At 37.7% G+C, this 21,177-nt stretch overlaps 1 protein-coding gene across 2 annotated transcripts in view; it reads right to left on the bottom strand.

The window, feature by feature from the left end:
• The window catches only part of CNTLN (centlein), a 215,096-nt gene that overhangs the window by 33,524 nt on the left and 160,395 nt on the right, over positions 1–21,177 (bottom strand). For both annotated transcript variants that reach the window (XM_076362507.1, XM_076362509.1), the window contains one exon: positions 1,379–1,543. In XM_076362507.1, the coding sequence (XP_076218622.1) occupies positions 1,379–1,543 (165 nt within the window). The remainder of the gene's footprint in view (positions 1–1,378; positions 1,544–21,177) is intronic.

Here is a 21,177-nt window from a genome sequence, read left to right as displayed (position 1 = left end):
ACAAAAAAAACTTTGATTTTTTCAGCAATATATTTTGCAGTTCACATCTGGCAGACAAATAAAGTAGGCTTCTAGCATGAGTGTTACTCTTAGAGAATTTTACAAAAAAAAAAATCCTCATTTTTTATTTTTCTTACTTTCATAGAGCAATTGACTACTGGGTTTCTGGATAATGAGGACACTCATCTAAAAGGAACAACCCTAATTAGCAGAAATTACCACTCGCCAGCAGCAGAAGCAGATTAGTCAAACCCAAATCTAAAATCAACACTCAAGAAGTCAGCATGTATGGTTTCAAGCTCTCTTTCTCATAATTAAAGTAGATCAAATTATGTGGCTTTTCACGGCTACTCCCTGCTGCCCTCATCTCTTTATCAATGTGACCTACCTTTACTAATCCCTGAATTTAGATGTTAGACATCCAGTGTGCTATAGCCAAGATCTGTAATACTATGATTACCATCAACAGCTAAGAGGTCTGAGCACTACCCACATCTTGTGTGCTAGCACAGCTAATCCAGTACTCAGAGCCAGAGCCAGCTATATCACTCAAGTAATATGTCCTTTTCTTCTTCAAAGTTGATCCTTTGGCAGCCAGCTTGCTAGTGTGCCATTTCTTCTAGCAGCAAGAAGCTGTACCATTTTGACCTTTTCTCTTTCCTCAAATATTAAACACAAAATGATGGAAAAAACCAACTTTAAGACATTCTGTTGCACATATATTTCCTCCAGTTAGAAGAGAAGAAGAATTAATATGTTCGAGCCAGGCCACCTGCTGAGAAAGCTCTCAGATCAACACAGTCCAGCATCTACATCATCCACATATAACAGAATCAGTGGAGACTGAAAAATGAAATCATCAACAAGTTAGTATTTTCCTATCAACTAATCTACAAAAATACAAATACAAAAAGAATGATGTCTCTTTGAAGACAAGAATAGTAGTGACGTATGGGTAACATAACACTGTTACATTACATGAGCTGCCCCATCAGCCCAAATTCCATGCTCCCCTTTCACAGACAGCTATTGCTTACCTCCTCTTAAAGGAAGCAAGGAATCAACACAGTTCTCATTTAAGTAATTCCACAGCACTTTCCAACAAGACGCATTTAATCATTGTGTGAAAACTCAGCAAGCCTCCCTGTCTGGCCTATTTGATCTGCAAAAATTGTTTTAATTGTAACTTTTAATTCTCCTGCTTAATGACTACATTTCTACTTAACATCGAAGGTTGTCTATTAGCACCTAAGTTGCTAATCATTGGCTAAGATACATAAATGATATGCATATGTGAGTATACATATATCTGCTTGACCCAGTTATGAAATACTGTTCATATGAATTATCCTCAGCACTAGATAATCTGTTCTGTCACCTTTAGTTTCCACTGCAGCTGTTTCATCTCTGAATCAATGTTCTTTGAAGGAGCTGGTGTGGCTTCACTCTTGCCAGCAGTTCGAGACAGATGTTCTCTCAACTTCAATTTTCCTTGTAAATCTTCTTTCTCCTGTTGCCACTTGGCCAGGTTGGAGGTCAACACCTGTTTTACAAACAGAAGAAACAATCACAATTGCATCCTAAAAATATTTCTGCTTGATCATATGACATGCTTCTCTGGTTCAGAATTCAAGAGGAATGAAACAGTATGTATTATCTGTAATTATATTGCATAGTGGTTGAATTCTCTAGTCCATGCAAAGATCAAATCTGGCAGGAAAGAGAAGTCAACTAACATAAAAAACAAACAATTTTTTAAAAGGCAAGCTAATTCAATTTTGACTGTACACATTGCTATTTTTACCATGACAGGCAAAAACTATCATACAAAACTGTAACAGTAGTTACTGTTGAAACCTGTTTACCTAGAGCCTCTCTGGCATTCAGCAATTATTTCTACACAGAGCTTGAAGAAATACCAAGGCGTCTCAGACACCAATGCGTATTAAAGGTAGTTAAATGTCAAATCTGTTTTAATGGTGATCACGGTAAGCTCACTTGAATTGCTGTGTTGACAACTGCTATAAAACATATACCCTTCTTTTGGCTTTTGTTTTGATATTTGTAGGGCTTGTAGAGGTTAAAGCAAAGTGGACCAGCTGTACTAAATATCTTCTGGTTGGCTGGTCTTTACTCACGTTGTGTTATTTCTTCCCTTTCACATATATGCACCATAGCCAGAGAACCACATATTCCATAACCTTGACTCTAGGGCTGAGGTACTTAAGTGGTAAAAGCCAAGCTGGAGCAGGACAGGATAACAGATGTTAGTTGTTTATTCCACTGGGTAGGTCTTACCACCTTATACTGCAGCCAAAACACTTCTCATTTAGCAACATAAATGCTAAGTCCAATTAGCAGACGAGGCTTGTTAGGGATTTAGTTCAAATAAATAACATGCAAACAAACTCTCAGTCTTGTTGCACTTGATTGACAACTGACAGGACTTATTCAATCTTTGTAACAATATATGTCACAGTGCTCCTTATAATCTTCTAAATAAAATATTTGTTTTAATTTAAATAATATTGAATGTTGTTCTGTGAAAAGGGGAACAGAAATAATTTTCATGCTAGTGGTTAACTTTCACAAATCTGTAGTCAGCCGAAAGCCACCAATGGCCTAACAACTCTCTGCTCCTTAAGAGGGTAACTACAGTACTATCTTATTATAAAGATATAAACTACCTTATTAAATAAGGTAGTTTAACATAAGGAACAATTATACAAAATGGTATTGAAATCTCTCGAAGGGCAAAAAAAACTTGCTTTGTGAAGAATCCTGATAAGAAGCTGGAGAAGATACTAAAGCTTGAAATGACTAAAAGTGTGCCCGATTATATGCTGGTACACAAAAAAACATGGGTCAGAAGGTCAAAGATAGTGTTCTATTTCCAAGCATTTTATTATTTAACTCCAAAACAGATTTTATACTGTTTGATGATATTAGAAAAAACTTTTTATATACATGTGTTTATATACACACACACTTCCATACCAATCATCTGAAGATCACATATATATACAAATAAAAGAAAAACTACTTATGCTCCTGTTTATTCCAATTATGAATGACATGAGAATGCTTGTAGATTTTGCATTAGCTTAAAAAAATATCATGGATACAAGAAAATGCATCCTGTATTTAAAGTTAAAACTCTAGTATTTCACACTTAAGTGCATTTACTAAAGCCAATGGGCAGTTTACAAATTTATCTGACATAAGTACTGTTCTTAGTAAAGGGGTTAATCTTTCCATTCTCTTCTGCATCTGCTGTCATTGAACAAGAGATAAATAGTGCTACTGTATTTTCTAATTGGCTATTCCTTAATCTGATATATTATTCTCACAATTAATACAGTCTGAGTAAAAGACAAAATGAAGGCTACTTTAATAAGCAAAACCAGTAGTAGTACAGAAAGATATAAGGATTAGGTTAATTTGTCCAGTATAGCCAATATTTCTACATGCAGAATTTCATGATTCAGTGTCTCTATAATAAATTATTCATAAAAAGAAAAGAAAAAAAAATCATAGCTAGATCAATATCTCTGATTAAAATTAGAAATGCCCCCATATCTGCCCAAGATAGCTCATGACTTTCAGGAGCTTCTCAGGCTACTGCTGCCACCAAAATGCATCTGGTCTAAAATGCCGTGATTGCAGTGTCCACATTCCCAAAAATGACAGCAAATATATTGAAAAAGAAAGGGCTTTCATGGGAGAGGTGCCAAAGAGGGCAGTGCTACATTAGTTATAGAATTTACTTAAGTGAGGAGGTAGGAAAAATTATTTAAAATATGAATGAATGTACGTAAATTCAGAAACAGCATCAGAACTACGAGGGTGAAGTGAAAGTAGTATATGATGTACAAGACAAACACCCCACAACTTGCAAAAGCAGACGCAGACAGACACGCAATTGCAATCAGAGATATAGGATCACAGAATCATTAAAGTTGGAAAAGACCCTTAAGATCATCGAGTCCAACCGTAAACCTAACACTGCCAAGTCCACCACTAAACCATGTCCCTAAGCATGACATCTACACGGCTTTTAAATACCTCCAGGGATGGGGACTCAACCACTTCCCTGGGCAGCCTCTTCCAATGCTTGACAACCCTTTCAGTGAGGAAATTTTTCCTAATATCCAATCTAAACCTCGCTGGGCACAACTTGAGGCCGTTTCCTCTTTTCCTATCGCCTGTTACTTGGGAGAAGAGACCAACACCCACCTCACTACAACCTCCTTTCAGGTAGTTGTAGAGAGTGATGAGGTCTCCCCTCAGCCTCCTCTTCTCCAGGCTAAACAACCCCAGTTCCCTCAGCCGCTCCTCATAAGATTTCTGCTCTAGACCCTTCACCAGCTTCGTTGTTCTTCTTTGGACACGCTCCAGCACCTCAACCTCCTTCTTGTAGTGAGGGGCCCAAAACTGAACACAGTGTTCGAGGTGCGGCCTCACCAGTGCCAAGTACAGGGGGACAATCGCTTCCCTACTCCTGCTGGCCACACTATTTCTGATACAGGCCAGGATGCCATTGGCCTTCTTGGCCACCTGGGCACACTGCCAGCTCATGTTCAGCCGGCTGTCAACCAGCACCCCCAGGTCCTTTTCTGACAGGCAGCTTTCCAGCCACTCTTCCCCAAGCCTGTAGCGCTGCATGGGGTTGTTGTGGCCGAAGTGCAGGACCCGGCACTTGGCCTTGTTGAATCTCATACAATTGGTTTTGGCCCATCGATCCAGCCTGTCCAGATCCCTCTGCAGAGCCTTCCTACCCTCGAGCAGATCAACACTCCCGCCCAACTTGGTGTCATCTGCAAACTTACTGAGGGTGTACTTGATCCCCTCATCCAGATCGTTGATAAAGATATTAAACAGAACTGGCCCCAACACAGAGCCCTGGGGAGCACCACTTGTGACCAGTCACCAACTGGATGTAACTCCATTCACCACAACTCTCTGGGCCCGGCCTTCCAGCCAGTTTTTTACCCAGTGAAGAGTACACCCGTCCAAGCCATGAGCAGCCAGTTTCTCCAGAATAGTGCTGTGGGAAATGGTGTGAAAGGCTTTACTAAAGTCTAGGTGGACAACATCCACAGCCTTTCCCTCATCCACTAAATGGGTCGCCTTGTCATAGTAGGAGATCAGGTTAGTCAAGCAGAACCTGCCTTTCATAAATCCATCCTGACTGGGTCTGATCACTTGATTGTCCTGTACATGCCACGTGATGGCACTCAAGATGATCTGCTCCATAACCTTCCCTGGCACCAAGGGTCAGGCTGACAGGTCTGTAGTTCCCCAGATGCTCCTTCTAGCCCTTCTTGTAGGTGGGTGTCACATTTGCTAACCTCCAGTCAACTGGGACCTCCCTGGTTAGCCAGGACTGCTGATAAACGATTGAAAGTGGCTTGGTGAGCACTTCTGCCACCACTCAGTACCGTTGGGTGGATCCCATCCAGCCCCATAGACTTGTGTGTGTCTAAGTGGTGTAGCAGGTCGCTAACCATTTCCCCTTGGATTATGGGGGCGTCATTCTGTTCCCCATCCCTGTCTTCCAGCTCAGGGGGCTGGGTGCCTGGAGAACACTTGGTCTTACTATTAAAGACTGAGACAAAGAAGGCATTAAGTACATCAGCCTTTTCCTCATCCTTTGTCACTATGTTTCCCCCCACATCCAATAAAGGATAGAGATTCTCCTTAGCCCTCCTTTTGTTGCTAATGTATTTATAGAAACGTTTTTTATTGTCTTTTATGGCAGTAGCCAGATTAAGTTCTAGTTGGGCTTTGGCCCTTCTAATTTTCTCCCTGTATAACTTCACAACTTCCTTGTAGTCCTCCTGAGTTGCCTGCCCATTCTTCCAAAGGTCATAAACTCTCCTTTTGTTCCTGAGTTCCAGCCAAAATTCTCTGTTCAGCCAGGCCAGTCGTCTTCCCCACCAGCTCATCTTTTGGCACGTGGGGATGGCCTGCTCCTGCGCCTTTAAGATTTCATTCTTGAAGAATGCCCAGCCTTCCTGGACCCCTTTGCCCTTCAGGAATGCCTCCCAAGGGACTCTCTCAACCAGGCCCCTAAACAGGCCAAAGTCTGCCCTCCAGAAGTCCAAGGTAGCAGTTTTGCTCATCCCCCTCCTTACTTCTCCAAGAATCGAAAACTATCATTTCATGATCACTATGCCCAAGACAGCCTCCAACCGCCACATTACCCACAAGTCCTTCTCTGTTCACAAACAGCAGGTCCAGTGGGGCGCCTTCCCTAGTTGGCTCACTCACCAGCCGTGTCAGGAAGTTATCTTCCACACACTCCAGGAACCTCCTAGACTGCTTCCTCTCTGCCGTGGTGTATTTCCAGCAGACGTCCGGGAAGTTGAAGTCCCCAACAAAAACAAGGGCTAGAGATTGTGAGACACCTCCCAGGTGCTTACAGAATATTTCATCTGTCTCTTCATCCTGGTTGGGTGGTCTATAACAGACTCGCACCATGGTATCTGCCTTGTTGGCCTTCCCCCTGATTCTTACCCATAAACACTGAACCCTATCGTCACCATCATCAAACTCTAGACAGTCAAAACACTCCCTAACGTACAGGGCTACCCCACCGCCTCTCCTTCCTTGCCTGTCCCTTCTGAAGAGCTTATAGCCATCCATTGCAGCACTCCAGCTGTCCGAGTCATCCAACCACGTTTCCGTGATGGCAGCTATATCATAGTTTTCCAGCTGCACAATGGCTTCCAGCTCCTCCTGTTTGTTGCTCATGCTGCGTGCATTGGTGTAGATGCACTTCAGTTGGGCTATTGATCCCACCACCTTTTTTGGGGGAGAAACCCTAATTCCTACATGACCATTCTCAGGTGCTTCTGTGGTTTCTAACACATCAATAACCTTTGCATCTTTGCTGCCACATGGATCTCTATCCCCTACCTCTACTGAGACTGCAGACCGAAGGACCTCACTAGCACATCGTCCCTCAACATTGGTGTGCTGCCCCCAGGCTTATCTCTAGCGAGCCTGGTTTTATCCCTTTCCCCCTTCAAATCTGGTTTAAACCTCTTTCAAAGAGCCCTGCTAACTCCTGTGCAAAGCTCCTTCTCCCCCTTTGAGACAGGTGTACCCCATCTGTCACCAGCAGGCCTGGTGTTGTATAGACCAATCCATGATCAAAAATCCCAAAATTCTGCCCATGATACCAGGCTTGGAGCCAGGTATTGATCTGCTGGCTCTTTCTGTTTCTTTCCTCATCATTCCCTGCAATTGGAAGGATAGAGGAGAACACTACATGTGCTCCTGATCCCTTAACCAGTCGTCCCAAGGCCCTGAAGTCTCTCTTGACTGCCCTCGGACTTCTTGTTGCAACTTCATTGCTGCCTACCTGAAAAATCAATAATGGATAGTAATCTGAGGGCTGTACCAGAGTAGGAAGTTTTCTCTTCACATCTTTAACCTGGGCCTCAGGGAGGCAGCAGACTTCCCTAAGAAGTGGGTCCAATGCATATTGGGCATTCTGTTCCCTTCAGGAGGGAGTCTCCTATGACAATGACCTGTCTTTTTTTCTTTATGGAAGCAGTTTTGACGCAGGCTGTAGGCTGACTTAACCTCGGCAACACTTCCAAGCTAGATGAACCATCATCCTCATTACTGTTCAGTTCCACTTGCAAAGCCTCACACCTATTATGCAAGGGTACCTGGGAAGGTGGGGCAGTCACAGAGGAGACGCACCTGCTGCGTTGGGCAGGCACTTGTCACCATTGCCCCCTATCTCTTAAGTCACTGAAGGTTGTCTCTTAACAGCTCTGGAGACAACATAAATGGTGTTACTAGGTTGATAATTCTATTGCATTATTCTTCTATTTGCAATATATTGAAAGGGTATGTGAAAATTCTATACAAATCTATGTAGGATGGGAAAAACAGCCCCCCCTGCCCCAGCAAGATATTTATGCCTAAAAGATACTCCTTGCATTAACTTACTTAAGAAGCAAGTTCATTGCCCTGCTGTCCCTCACCACTCGCTAAGTTTTAGGTCAAGTCTTCCGTTCTTTTTTCTTTTTCAGACACAGAGGGTTTTTTGTGTCTGTGCTACCATGCATGCAAATCCTGAGTGACAGAGTAAAAAGGATTTATTCCAGGGGAAGAGGTCACCAGGGTGAAAGGTAGAATCTTAAACACCAGCTAGAGCAGATGTTGGTAAAGGCAGGCTACCGCTGTTCCTCCGTGATGTAGAGGCCTTTGTCTGCTGCACCTCCTCCAGAGTGTTTTGGCTTAACAGATGTTTATAGATTCAGTATTTTAACATCCATCTATCTTAATCTCCTTGCTCTTGGTATACCCCTGACACTCTGTTCTGCTGTACACAAAGGGATAAGTGATGAAATCTCAGTTTCTATGTAGTCAATGTAAAACTTCCAGTGACTCAGCAAGGCTTTTTAGCATAAGCCCTCTGCTCAGAAAGACAGCTACGTGAAAGGCCCAATGGATTAATGTAGGAAGCTCCTGGAATGGCCTATTGCTCCTCGGCATCACAACAACCCTGTGAGGAGCTTCTAGTTCAGTTTACAGCAGTCACCCTCCTACTGCAACTGGCATGTCTGAAAATGACATTTCTGTTGGTGGTGGCTGCTATTGTACTGCCACTGCTGTACATGATCCTATACATTTATATTTGCAGAATATATTATATAGAATATATTTCTAGGCAAGATTATGAAATAGGATGTAAACCAGGTATTCTTGAAACCCTTTTTAAGCAATGACATAACCTTATTTTACTACTTATTTTGTAATCTAGCTATAACCAATCTAAATATCCTCAGATGTGTAAAAATCATGTTTGCTATGAAGCTTCCCATCCTAAAATCCTGGAAGATGAAAACATTACAATGTGCATAGAGATATCTGTAAGAAACCTGAAGCCAACATATTCCTTTTGCTTTTCTCTGAGAAACCTTGTTACAGTAGGTAATAAAATACATTTGCTATATGCATAGCTCCTGTACCAAGTTCTATTTTAAAATCTAACACTGCTCATCTGAAGGTTTTAAATGGAAAGCTATTTTCCCACAGCTTTAGCTTGATCATGAAAAATATACAAGATAAGCAGTACTTGTTGCACACATAAACCATGAAAGAACTGTTCAAAACATATTTGCAGGCACAGAGTTAGGTATTTATGATTTTACACATTCTATCAAATGCTATTATAACATAATGATAAAGCTATTTACAATATCCAAGGCAAAATTTATTGAGTCAACCCTACTAATCTTGAATCAAAACCTACCTCCGCCTGATGGGTCACGGAAAAAAAGCTAAAATTAATAAAGGTGGTATGTAGCAGACTAAAAAGCCAACTGTGCTTCATACTTAATGTGATCATATAGACAAAAGGCAAATAACTCCAAATCCTCAGTGAAAGTTTTTTTTCATGCAAGTGCTGTAAGTGGTTGATTACTTAGTATTCCAGACATGAAGACAAAATATGAAACAGAAGTCTTTGGTGACTTAATATCCTATCCCTAAGTTGAAACAAAGACCCCCCAAAGCAAGAAAAAGTCCTAAAATATAAAAGTTATTTGTCATTTATTCTTCTGAAATTTTAGTAAAATCCACTATATCACTGAGTTATAATTTTTTTTTCAGCCAAACGCAGTTATCGGCAGCTGACTCTGTTTCACAAAATGTCAAGTAAATGAAGGTAATATAGAGGACTTTTTGGCAGTGCTTTAGCTAGTTGTTAGACTTCAGTAGCCTTTAGAGACCATTAAGTACCCTTTGGCTAATTGGCCAATGGTAGATTAATCCTCTTTTTATTCTAGCAGCACTATTTTAACACCCTTTGCACTCTGTCAGTGTAGTATCTGAATGACAAAATAATATTGTGCATGAATAATAAGCAGAAAAGTTAAATTAACATTTCATGTTTCACATGCCATACCTATGTGTCAGGAAAAAAACCCATCTTTTAAAGCCACTGACATTCAACTTTTTTAAACAATCTCATGTTGACATCTTACTGAAGTGAATCTTCCTAATTACTGCTAATTGCCTATCAAGAAAAAAAAAAATCTTTCCTTGAAGTGCAGTTGTCTAGTATAGATGAACACAGCTCCAATGTGCATAGTAAAGACAGGCATGACACTTGAGGTGTGCTACATTATTATGAGGTCATACTAAATATGGCTTGCAATGAACAAAGTAGCTTTTAAGGATGTTTAAGGCACTGAAAATGTCAATCTCTCATGAAGTGTTTAAATTAGTTCCCAGCAGAGAAATACAGATATCAGCATGCAGATAAGAGGTATATTTCTCATCTCAAGTATTTTACTAAAGCAAAAACATAGTTGTCCTATTGATAATGTCACTGTAACAGAATTGCAGTTCATCAGCTTTTACACTGTTATCTACAGAATGGACCTTTCACACGTACAAATTATAAATTCAGCTATTATTGGGAATACAGTTGTAATCACTAACAAAGACTCTTATCAAAGTCTTTGAATGTCTTCTTAATCATGTGCTAGTATTGATCAGAGTAATCATTGTTTATAAAGGGCTATTTACTGTATACCAGTTCATAAACAAACGCTTTACTTGTAATTTTAATTCAGCTATTGTACACCTAATTTATAGCTAAATTTATTCTAGATCTTATAAAAGCCTAGTATTACAACATTTGATCTAGCTACGGCATCTTATGAAATAATAAAAAAATAAAATCAATAAAATCAGAGCAGATAGGTCCATTTTAAATTTTGTTTTCTTTTGTTTTTTTCTTTTTGTAAAGAATGATAACACCACATAGATCAAGACCAGAACAGATATATCTATTCTAAAGAAACACACAAACATTCATGTATAAATGAATTGGAGTAATATATTCTGGGCCCAATTCTCCAAGAAATCATCTGCTGTTATAAACAACAGACAAGCCTGAGTATAGACCTGCACATTGTGCAATCAATGATTTTTCAAGCAAATTATGGAAAAAAAGAAAAAACTTAGTAATAATATAGATAACAATTTTTTTTAATACGATGAAAATACTTCTGAAACATGTCATCTGTATAATGATAACACCAATTCAAAGATAAGGGTTTTGACCTGCAGCAATTCTATTTTAGCTTGCATTTTCTATCACTTTCATTTCATGTGTCTGTATGAGTAAATATTGCTGTGTCCCATGCCTAATTTCTGTATGTGTTAAGAACACTGTCTTGGTTTTGTATGAAAGCAGATGCAGCACTCCACCTGTCCTTGCAAATTTCAAAGGAATATAAGGACTATTAACTATGTATGTAACATTACTTATATAAGTCGTACCACTATGATCAATTATATGATCACAACTATGTGCTTTAATTTTTGTAGGGATTGAGTTTCCAATGTGGAGATGCAAACTGCCAGAATATACAGACGTGCAGGATCTTGCCTGTAAGGCCTTAACATTTTCGGATAAAAATTGCAGAACTTAAAAAATTGATTTTTCTTAAAATGAAAAATATTTCAGATTAGAGTATACTAGATTACATACTTAATTTAACTTATTTGAAGTATTAATATCTGCATAGACACAACACAGTGCATTAAAATAAGTTTTACTACAATTACATTAAAAATTAAAATATAACCAGAGACATTTCACATCACTTTGTCCCACTTGAAAATATCTGAATGTTATAGCAAGCCAGTTGTGAAGATGTGGCTGAAGTCCAAGACCAATGTTTCCATGTACCCACCACTGCTATTTAAACAAATACAAGTTGACTTGGTATTCCAACACCTAACATGCCTGTGCACATTAAGTATTGTCATATACAAGCAAAGACTTCCATCTGATGCATAAAATTTGCCTCAGGATCTCCACACCTTTGTACTTACTAGAAAATTTTCTAGTAATTGCATGGAATCCATGCAATCTTTTATAGTTAGGACCAGGTTTTATTGCAAAATTTTTTGCAGGGTTACACAGTATTTATCTGATTTTCACCAAAAACCAGAGTTGGGGCAAACTCATAAAGCTAGAAAATTGAATTTTTCATCTAGGGTCAGGGATAGTGCTTGCCATATTCCCCCTGCTTAATCTTAACACATCTAAGCACTGCAAATGAACTACTTGCATGAGAGCCAGTCAGGGAATTTCACAATCCCTACAACTCATTACGAATTTAACAGCAGCAATACTGAGTATTCATATGTTTCAGATAACACATACAAATATGCTGCACTAAAACTCATTGGGGGAAAAAATTAATAATGCTTCCATCTGTTTTCCGTATAGCTCACATAAAATAGAGAGAAACCAAAATGAAAAAGCTATTTTAAAGACTGTTTTTAAACTTTCTTTTGATTTACTTGCTTAGTTCCAAAGCATACAGCTTTATATCTTTAAAAATTAAAATTATTTTTAAAAGAATATATAAGAAAGAAAGAAACAAAACAGCTGAAAGAACGGTGAAATATTAATTTAACCTCTCCTCATTTCCATCTGTTTTAGAAAGTGAACCATTTTCTATTGAAATACTTCTGCATCTCAAATATAAGTGGGCAGGAATTCTGTGCTTGTAGGGAAAGCTGTTCCATCTCCCATACTCTGGCCTCCTCTTTATATTTTGTTTTTGTTTGCTTAAATCTCAGCTTTTCAACTGTTAAAGACCATCTTCTGCCAACTTACAGAAAACATGTCTAAAAGATACAAAGGTTTGGGGAAGTGATGTAAGTATTTTGAGATAAAAATTGCTAAAAAATATGTACATCAGTGGTATTCTCAGAAGGGGGTTGCAATATTCAAGGAACAAAATTTATAAAGATAACTCTATATTTAATTTTATACAATTATTTAAACATCTTATTTGTAACTGCTTCACATATCAACAAAAGCTGAAAAAATGTGTTCAGAAGCTTTTTTGATTTTTTCTATGTGGACAGCTGTGTAAAAGCAAAACATTTTAAGTGTAAACAGTATTAACAAATTTAATTACTAGAAAAGTTCAATGTTCTCATAAACAAAGCTACAAATACACAACAAAGGGTTGAAAATAAAAAAGGTAAAAAACCTGGAATTTTTCTAGTCACATAAAGGTGATACTGTACGAATATTAATGTATTGTTTACATTTCTATATAAGAAAATAAAGGCATATTGCTAGCCACTTCTGAGAGGTATGAGGAAGCTGATGACAGACATTGTGGGGGGGATGCGAAGACAGGGATATTTTTCAAAATCATGAATTGCATTTAAAAATTACCTCTAAAATCTATTGCGTATACACTGAAATGGTAATTCATGCCTGGATTCTTGTACATTGAATCCCCACAGTCTTATCTTTAATTTGTAACTTATGTTATCATTGGAATCCTTGCTAAAATTACAGGCATAAATGAACAGTTTAGGGTAAAGTATTCCTTACATCACATAATAAAAAGCTGAAGAGACCATCACAAGAAAAAGCCATGTTTTCAGCCTAATGTATAAAATGAAATATACTTTCCCTTTATCATGATTATCATCAGTATTTGGGCAATTAAATATTTTCACATGCATGAACAGTTTGAGGGCAACATTGTACTTGTGCCTAATCCCTGCAATTCAATGTCCCAGCTTGAACCAGACCTACAGCTGCTGTCTCTTAGTACTTCCCTCATTCTCTTCTGTTCGCTTCACTGAGGTAAGAGTATGGACAAAGTCACACATTTCTCTTTGGTGTCCATAATGCCCTAAAGACCACAGGACCACCTTTGAATCTATGAATGAACAGAAAACTGTGCACTGACAGACCAGTTCAGCCACCAAAGGGTAAATCCTTTTCCAGTGCCTGTGAATCTTACGAGACGTGCTATGGCTAGTCACACAGTCTCCATTACTGAGAAAGAAACTGATGCTCTTGCCACATTAGGCATCAAAGGTAGCCTGGCGTGACACAAAATAAACCTGAACATGACACAAGCTATGGGAACAGTCCATGATTACCTCATTAATTGCCAATGAAACTTTAGGAGAGCAAATCAGATGGTCCAAAGCATTAGTAAGGAAGTATAAACATTCTTCTATCTCCTCTAGCAGTAACTGAGTCCATGAGGTCCAGGCACTTCAGGCAAACAAACATGGCTTCAAAACCACAAAAACTCTTCCCTTAGGGCTACAAGGAGAGTATTAGTGTCTCTGACTTCTGTAGGGATGCCAAAGAATCCTGTGAGCCAGTACTCATTGTCTGTAACAACTGGGGTATAAGGCAGAGAAAAATTAGGACAATCGCACGGAGAGAATGCTGTAGATAACCATTTTTAAAAAGGAATCTCAAATGTAGTTCCCAGATACCAGTTTTTTGTCTCAGAAGTAGTCTTAGTCGTAACACTTTCCTTTTCTACTGTTGTTGAAGATGCCTTAGTTCTTGACTCCTATTCCTTTATGTTTAGAAAGCCCCCCAAAAAATCACATGCAGTCTGAAGGCTCATGCATCTTCCTTGGTAAAGTGATGACAATGGCTGTACTCTTCTGGTTTGTACTCCTGGCTATGGATGTGTCTTTGAAGTTTTTTCTTGTAGTGAAAGGGAGTAGCCAGGACAACATAGCACCAGCATTAACTTTGAACATACAAGCTCAAACAAGGGATTATGGGAAGGAGAAAGGTGGAGTAAGATGCAAGCTCTAACAGAAATGCCAATTCCCTTTGTACAATAAACTAGATGAAGACATCTCTCAGTGTGGGATGGGTAAGAAAATAGGGTCAAACACAGGAAACTGGTGCTTTACAGAAGACCTAACTGTGCTGAACTTGTGAAGGAGAAGACTCCCCTTCTGAAATCTGGAGGAGTTCAAAAGAACTCTAAGACCAAATAAGTTTCTTTCTGACATTGTTCCCCCAAGAAGATGATGTGGGAGTTGTTGTTATGGTCCTGCTTTCTGATCATTGACACACCTTACTAGAGACCAAAGAGTAATACGCTGCATGGAGGAAAAGGAGAACTTGGTGTCCAAGGAGTAAAAGTTTGCAAGGACTAGCTGCTAGCTCCATTGTTCAAACTCTTCAGTATTAAGATATTTTTCCTGTTGCTAGTTACCTAAAAAAAGTCCTTCCATTTGAGAATGAAGACAAAAAAATTGCTACAAGAGTATGACTGGTAATGATACCAAGGATACATTAGGTTTAGCACATGTGCAAAAGAGTATAAGTAGATTATCCTTTAAAATTTTGGTTTAACTACAGAGAATATTCTCCCGGCAGCCTTCTGCAGTTTTTAAATGCCCTCAGAGAGAAAATTTGCCTTATATCTAAATCATCTCTCTTGAAAAATTAAATCTATTCTCCTTAAAGGAGATGGAAGGACAAACTGACCACTAGCCCTTTTAAATAATCTTTTACACATTGGAAGGTGGCTATTACACTCCTTCAGTTTCTACCATTGATCTGTTACTTTATAGATTTCATTAATTACATGCTTTCAATCTTTTCTCATAGTTAACATGTTCAAAACTTCTTAGAATTCCCGTTATTTCTTCCAATATGTGTATTTTATGTGTGGTGCCCAAAACAAGATACAGTATTTCACAGAATGCCTTGACACTGCTAGATAGCAAAATAAATGCCCCCTGTAAAATTCTCTAATGCCTGACAAGCTGGCAATGGTTCTACTATCAAGAGTGGTAGATTTCACAAGCAGGTGGTCTTCATGCTATGAAATACCATCTTCATGTTCCTGAGAAACAGACACCGCTATTTGTTCAACCTGTGGACCTTCGCAAAATAAACACACATATCCACAGGCCAAAACCAAAAAAACCAAAAACCCCAAAACAACCAACTGTAATTTTGGCATTTTCCACAACTCATGAATTTGCATCTCGCATATCCCTTCCTTTACAAGATTGACATAAGATGTAAAAATATATGCATCGTGTATGCAAATATATTTTCACGACCAACAATAACTTTTCCCTTCTTGGCTTACTATATTTTTATGTACCAACATGGGAAAAACATTTTTAAAAGTTGAGACTAAGTACATTTCAGTGGTCATTGACAAGTGATATATCATTTAAATCTTGATTTGGTCTTGTGGAATTCAAACTACAGAAATTATCTTACAGAAATAAAAGAAAAACCTTGTTATACTTGGGAAAAAATCCCAAGATAGCCAAACTCAAACCTTTTACTTCAACAAAACCTGTTTCTTCTTGCCTTAACTAGGAACTGATTTTTAAATCAAATGATCTAGAGACTTTTCTAAAGATTTTAATGCTTAAAATTGAAAAATGTTGGCAAATATCACAATAATTATTTTTTTCCTTCATGGCTAACTTTCAAATTGTTACTGTTATACCTGTTTTAGAAACAGAAAATGAAAATTAGTATTTGCAGCTTTTTGTGTCTTTTTTACACTTTAAAACAATTTTTTTTTAATGAGAAGGTGCAACATCCATTTGCAGATAACAGCAAGTCTATTGCTGAAACACTACTTACAAAAAATGTCTCGAAAAGTCACATTTAACCCTTTACAAATAGATAAATAGTATATGGAAGCTTGTTTTTCTATTATTTACCTTATTTTTCATTATTTTTACATGACATGCTTTTGATACTAACAAAAATGCACAGCCTTTTTCAATCATAATTTATAAAGAAACAAAACATGTAAATATCAGTATTTCAGCAGTTTTGTGTGTAGAAACAGTCACACACCCTTTTTGTCCACTATTGCTCACTGAGATCTTAATGATAAACATGTATTGCCACGCATCTCTAAAGGCAAAGTGAGGCAAGAAAAGTTAAATTCTTTAGGGAATACAAGCAGAGTTTCCTGGTTGGAGCTGTATGGGAACCGTCATTTTGTTACAAACAGAACAGAAATTATAGTCTTGCAACGTTTAGATCAATTTCACTAACTTAAAAAACTGTTTTCCCAAGTGACCTAAAAAACTGAGTAAAACAACAGTATGACTACATTGTACAGGGTGTTCCTAGTGATAATCATACTTTCTTCAACACCTAATATAAAACACAAACATTGTTTTAACAAATACCACTTGGCTGACCTAGAAGATAGGATGAAGGAATAAGAGAGTCACATCCAATTCCTCGTGGATTCTCAGCTTGGATCCTGCTTTTTGCACAGTTTACTTTATGAACATGATCCGAGTGACATTTCACAAATTCCTGGATAAATGTTGCTACACTCTGCCAGCAGAGAGACAGGCTGTGTCATGCACAGATCAATAATAGCACTGTCTTTCATCAGCCTTAAAATCAAAAGTGCTTCATCTGGCAAAAGCCATGGCCCTTGAGGATCTGACATATATAAACTGAATACCCTACACAGGATGTATACTACAAAAGCTGCCAGTGTAAAGACAAGTCTAGAGATACACAGTGAGTATATGTAAATAAGAAAATACATATTTGCATATATAAAGAAGTTTTTAACTCCTTTTTATGAAAAGTAAGAATAAAAATCACAAAGCAGCAGCTCAATTATGGAAATGAGACTAAAATTTTAAAATTCTTGACGGAAAAATAACAACAGTCAGGACAATCCAATATTCATAATCTTTTGAGGAATTTACTATAAAATGCAAGTACCTTTTGAACTGTACATGATAATATGTATGACAGTGGGCTGCAACAAAATGCATTCTAAGCTATACGTAATGCCTTCTTATGAAATTTATGTTCATTAAAAACATAGAACATTAGAAAACTTTTCTCTTCTTCAGAGAAACTACTCAAAGTAGGGGTCTTGAGACTGTAAATCATCATATACTACCTGTAGTTTCAGGCCTCAATATAGGCTTTCCTGAGGAAACAATGGAAATTTGTGTCTCCCACTGCTTAGCTTTCTTCATTATTATCTTAACTTCATTTTTTAGTGACAGAGCTTGTAAAATTTGTATCTTCAAGTAAGTGCAGCACCTGTAGATTTTTAATTGAAATTACTATGTATCAGAATGCCTTTCCCTCACTTGTTTCTCAGAGTAAATTTAGTTTTCTTTTTTTCTGCCAAAGTTTCTATTGCAAACAATATTTTGAAAAATAAGTATTTTTACACTTTGGACGACAAACCTTTAACAAAATATCTCAACCTGAGTCCTTTATCAAGATTTTGACTCAAAAAAGATTAATCTGTCTCTATGCCCCCAATTAAAATGAAAAGCTTTCTCCTTTAAATATTTCACTACTACCTCACTAAAACACTACTTCCTTACACTCAATCCTACAGGTAGACAAAAGAATATGAAAGAAATATTTAAAAAAATGGTTATTTATATTTTTCTTTTCTGAATTTTCCTTAGCAAGCTATGCACTACCTAAATTAAAGAGCTTTAGTCTTCTCTCAGCTCCGCAATCAGCAACTCTAAAGGGCTGTACCAGACCAATGTAATCCTAAATTCTGTGTACATTACACCACAAAAGCTATTTTTCCTTTTCTTTGCATTTCTTCTGCTAAAGACTAATTGTCTTTTAATGTTCCTGTTGCACACTGTGGAACATTCATTTCCTTTAGGTTACTCCCTTTGTCTCATTATCCATTTTCCCTGTGCCATGACTCTATATTTGTATGTCTTGAGTGGTGATGGCTTCTTCCTCTGCCTCAGAATTTCTCCTCTTTCTAACCTGATGTTTGAACATCATTATAAGACTCCTCCTTGGCTTCAGTTAGGCCCTTATAAAACATGGGTTTGACTTTTCTCAAATTTATCATCCATGTTTACATCTTTTCTCCACAGCATTATTAAATGCATTCTGGGTTTCATCAAAAAAAATACTGTTGCCCAGCTGTGCTCTATGAAGTACATGCATTTCTTCCATCAGTTCTTCAGATAAATGAACAGTGTTACTGAAGTTGAGAACATACCTTCCTGTTTGTACTTTTCATTAATTCAGCTCACATCATTAAACATATCCTCTCTCTTCCTGTCTCTATTTTATTCAGGCTTCCTACAGAACAGACACTTTTTTATTCCCTTCAGAAAGACTCTGCCCACTGCTAACCACAAGCAGTTGATTTCTCTCTAATTCTTCCTTTTTAGATTAATTGTCCAATTATCACTGCAGTTCTCTGACTCCAATTGGCAATGGTCAATTTCAGTCACATAAAAGTTACAGATGTCATATCTGGTATGATTCTCTCTTGTTTCAGTTCTGTGTCCTTGAATCTTTTTTTTAATCTTTCATTGCTAGACTGAAGATTCTACAAGCAAATTTCTTTTTCTTAGATATTTAAACTTGAGTTACCTTTTAATCTCCTCTCTGAAAACCTCAAATTGTTCTCTGGAATGGTTTATTTTCAAATCCTTCTCATAAGTCTTCCTCAAATGATTTTACTTTCATCAATCTTTTTCTTGGATTCTGGGTATTAGAGCTACATAGAGTATTCTAGGAGCAGTCAAATCATGCCAAGTGAAAGAAAACATATTCTCTCTGCTCCTATTGTATAGCCTCCAGTTTATACATTCAAGGACTGCGCTAGTGTTTTTCACAATGGCAATGGGAGTTCATGCTCAGCTCATTACCTACTAGGACTCTCATTTTTCTTCAGAGTCCCTGGTTCCCAGGAGACAGCCATTCAGCCTCGCTCAACATGAACTTGAGCAATATATTGGTTTTCATTATGATGTAATGATTTCCTCATTAAAAACACTGTGAGGTCATAATGATCTATACTTTTCAATCAGCCTCTGGTGGATGATTGAAAGCTTAGAATAGCTGTCAATGACTGAAAATATCCTCTTGCACTGGCTTGGATTTTTTACATTGCCACTAATTTTTAAAAAATGATTGAAAGATTTTACCTCTAAAACAAACAGCAAAAAGACTGTCATATATTTCATAGTATATCCAAATAGAATAGATGTGTAAGGTGTAAACCATTATCTTGGGGAAAAAAATAATGTTATCATTCACGTGAGGGATCAACTGAAAAATTAATTTCATGGTACGTGAGATTCTGAGCTAGTGAAAATGATTAAGTGGTACTTATATGCACCAATTTAACCTTAAGGCATGAATTGAGACAGTGAGTCTACACTGTGTTCCATGTGTCAGTGCTTAGCTCCAATCCAAATACTAAGTAAAACCAATCATGATGAAGATAATTTTTGGAATTTAATTTCCTATGTACAATTTAATACAAGCAATCACTGTTGCACAGGGGCACACAAAAAAAATGAATGGATGTGCTTATAAGACTTCTAGATACTTTCAGGTCATAGAGCTATTTTTGCAATCCCATGACCCTGCTCCTTCAACTTCTTAGGAAATCCAACTCCTCAAATAAGGAACAAAACCGTCTCTTACCGATTCACCTATTACATGCATCTACCTTGCTAACCATACTGAGCACCCTGCTCCATCAATCTTACGTTCTTTAATCTCACGATGAGGGAAATTTATTTAACAGATTAGGACAGGGGCAAAGGAAAGGGAAGTAAGGTAAAAGGATGCATTAGGAGAGTGCAGGAGAATCAACCCACTTAATGTTCACAATATAAAGGAATGCAAAAGTATTTCCCCAATTTCTCATGACTCTTGAAAACTTTTCATAAGAACATAATTGGGAAAACCTTTACCTAGGCCAGAAAAGAGAGACTGTTAGGTAAAAATCCATCATGAAACAGACAATTGCAAACAAGGGGAGAGAATTCAAACTTCCAAGGTAGGATATACGGCTGGTAGCAACCCAAGGCATCTATTTCTTGCATTTCAGGAGCACCTAAACAGAGGTGTTATTGCATAGTCTATCAGAATACTAAATCACACAATATTAAAAAAATTATGCAGCTACATCCTCTATTGTAATTCTTTCCCTGCAAGTTCAAAACACAAAAGAACCTCTCACCATAGACAGGTCTATATTCAAGACCAGAGCCAATAAAACTTATTTTTACCACCATACCCAGGAGGTCTTGAAATTTCATTGAATTCAGTGGAAATACGCACATGCAATAAAGTGGTTAGTAAATAACTTTCATAGTTAATGCTGGTAGTTACTAATAATGAATAATTCATGGACCACTCCAGTGAACAAGCCTAAGTATACTGATCCAATTGCAACCCAAACTGGTTTTCTATGACAACCTATGAGAAAATCAGACTGTCAGAGCTGAAATGTAATCTCTTGGCTACATATGAATAAATATTCCCAAATCAGTGGATTTTTTGTGGTGAGATTTGATGGTGAATAAATATTA

This window comes from Aptenodytes patagonicus, chromosome Z (genome assembly GCF_965638725.1).
Source record: "Aptenodytes patagonicus chromosome Z, bAptPat1.pri.cur, whole genome shotgun sequence".
Classification (NCBI taxonomy): Eukaryota; Metazoa; Chordata; class Aves; order Sphenisciformes; family Spheniscidae; genus Aptenodytes; species Aptenodytes patagonicus.
Note: the sequence above shows the minus strand (reverse complement) of the source record. Positions and strands in the feature narration are given on the sequence as shown.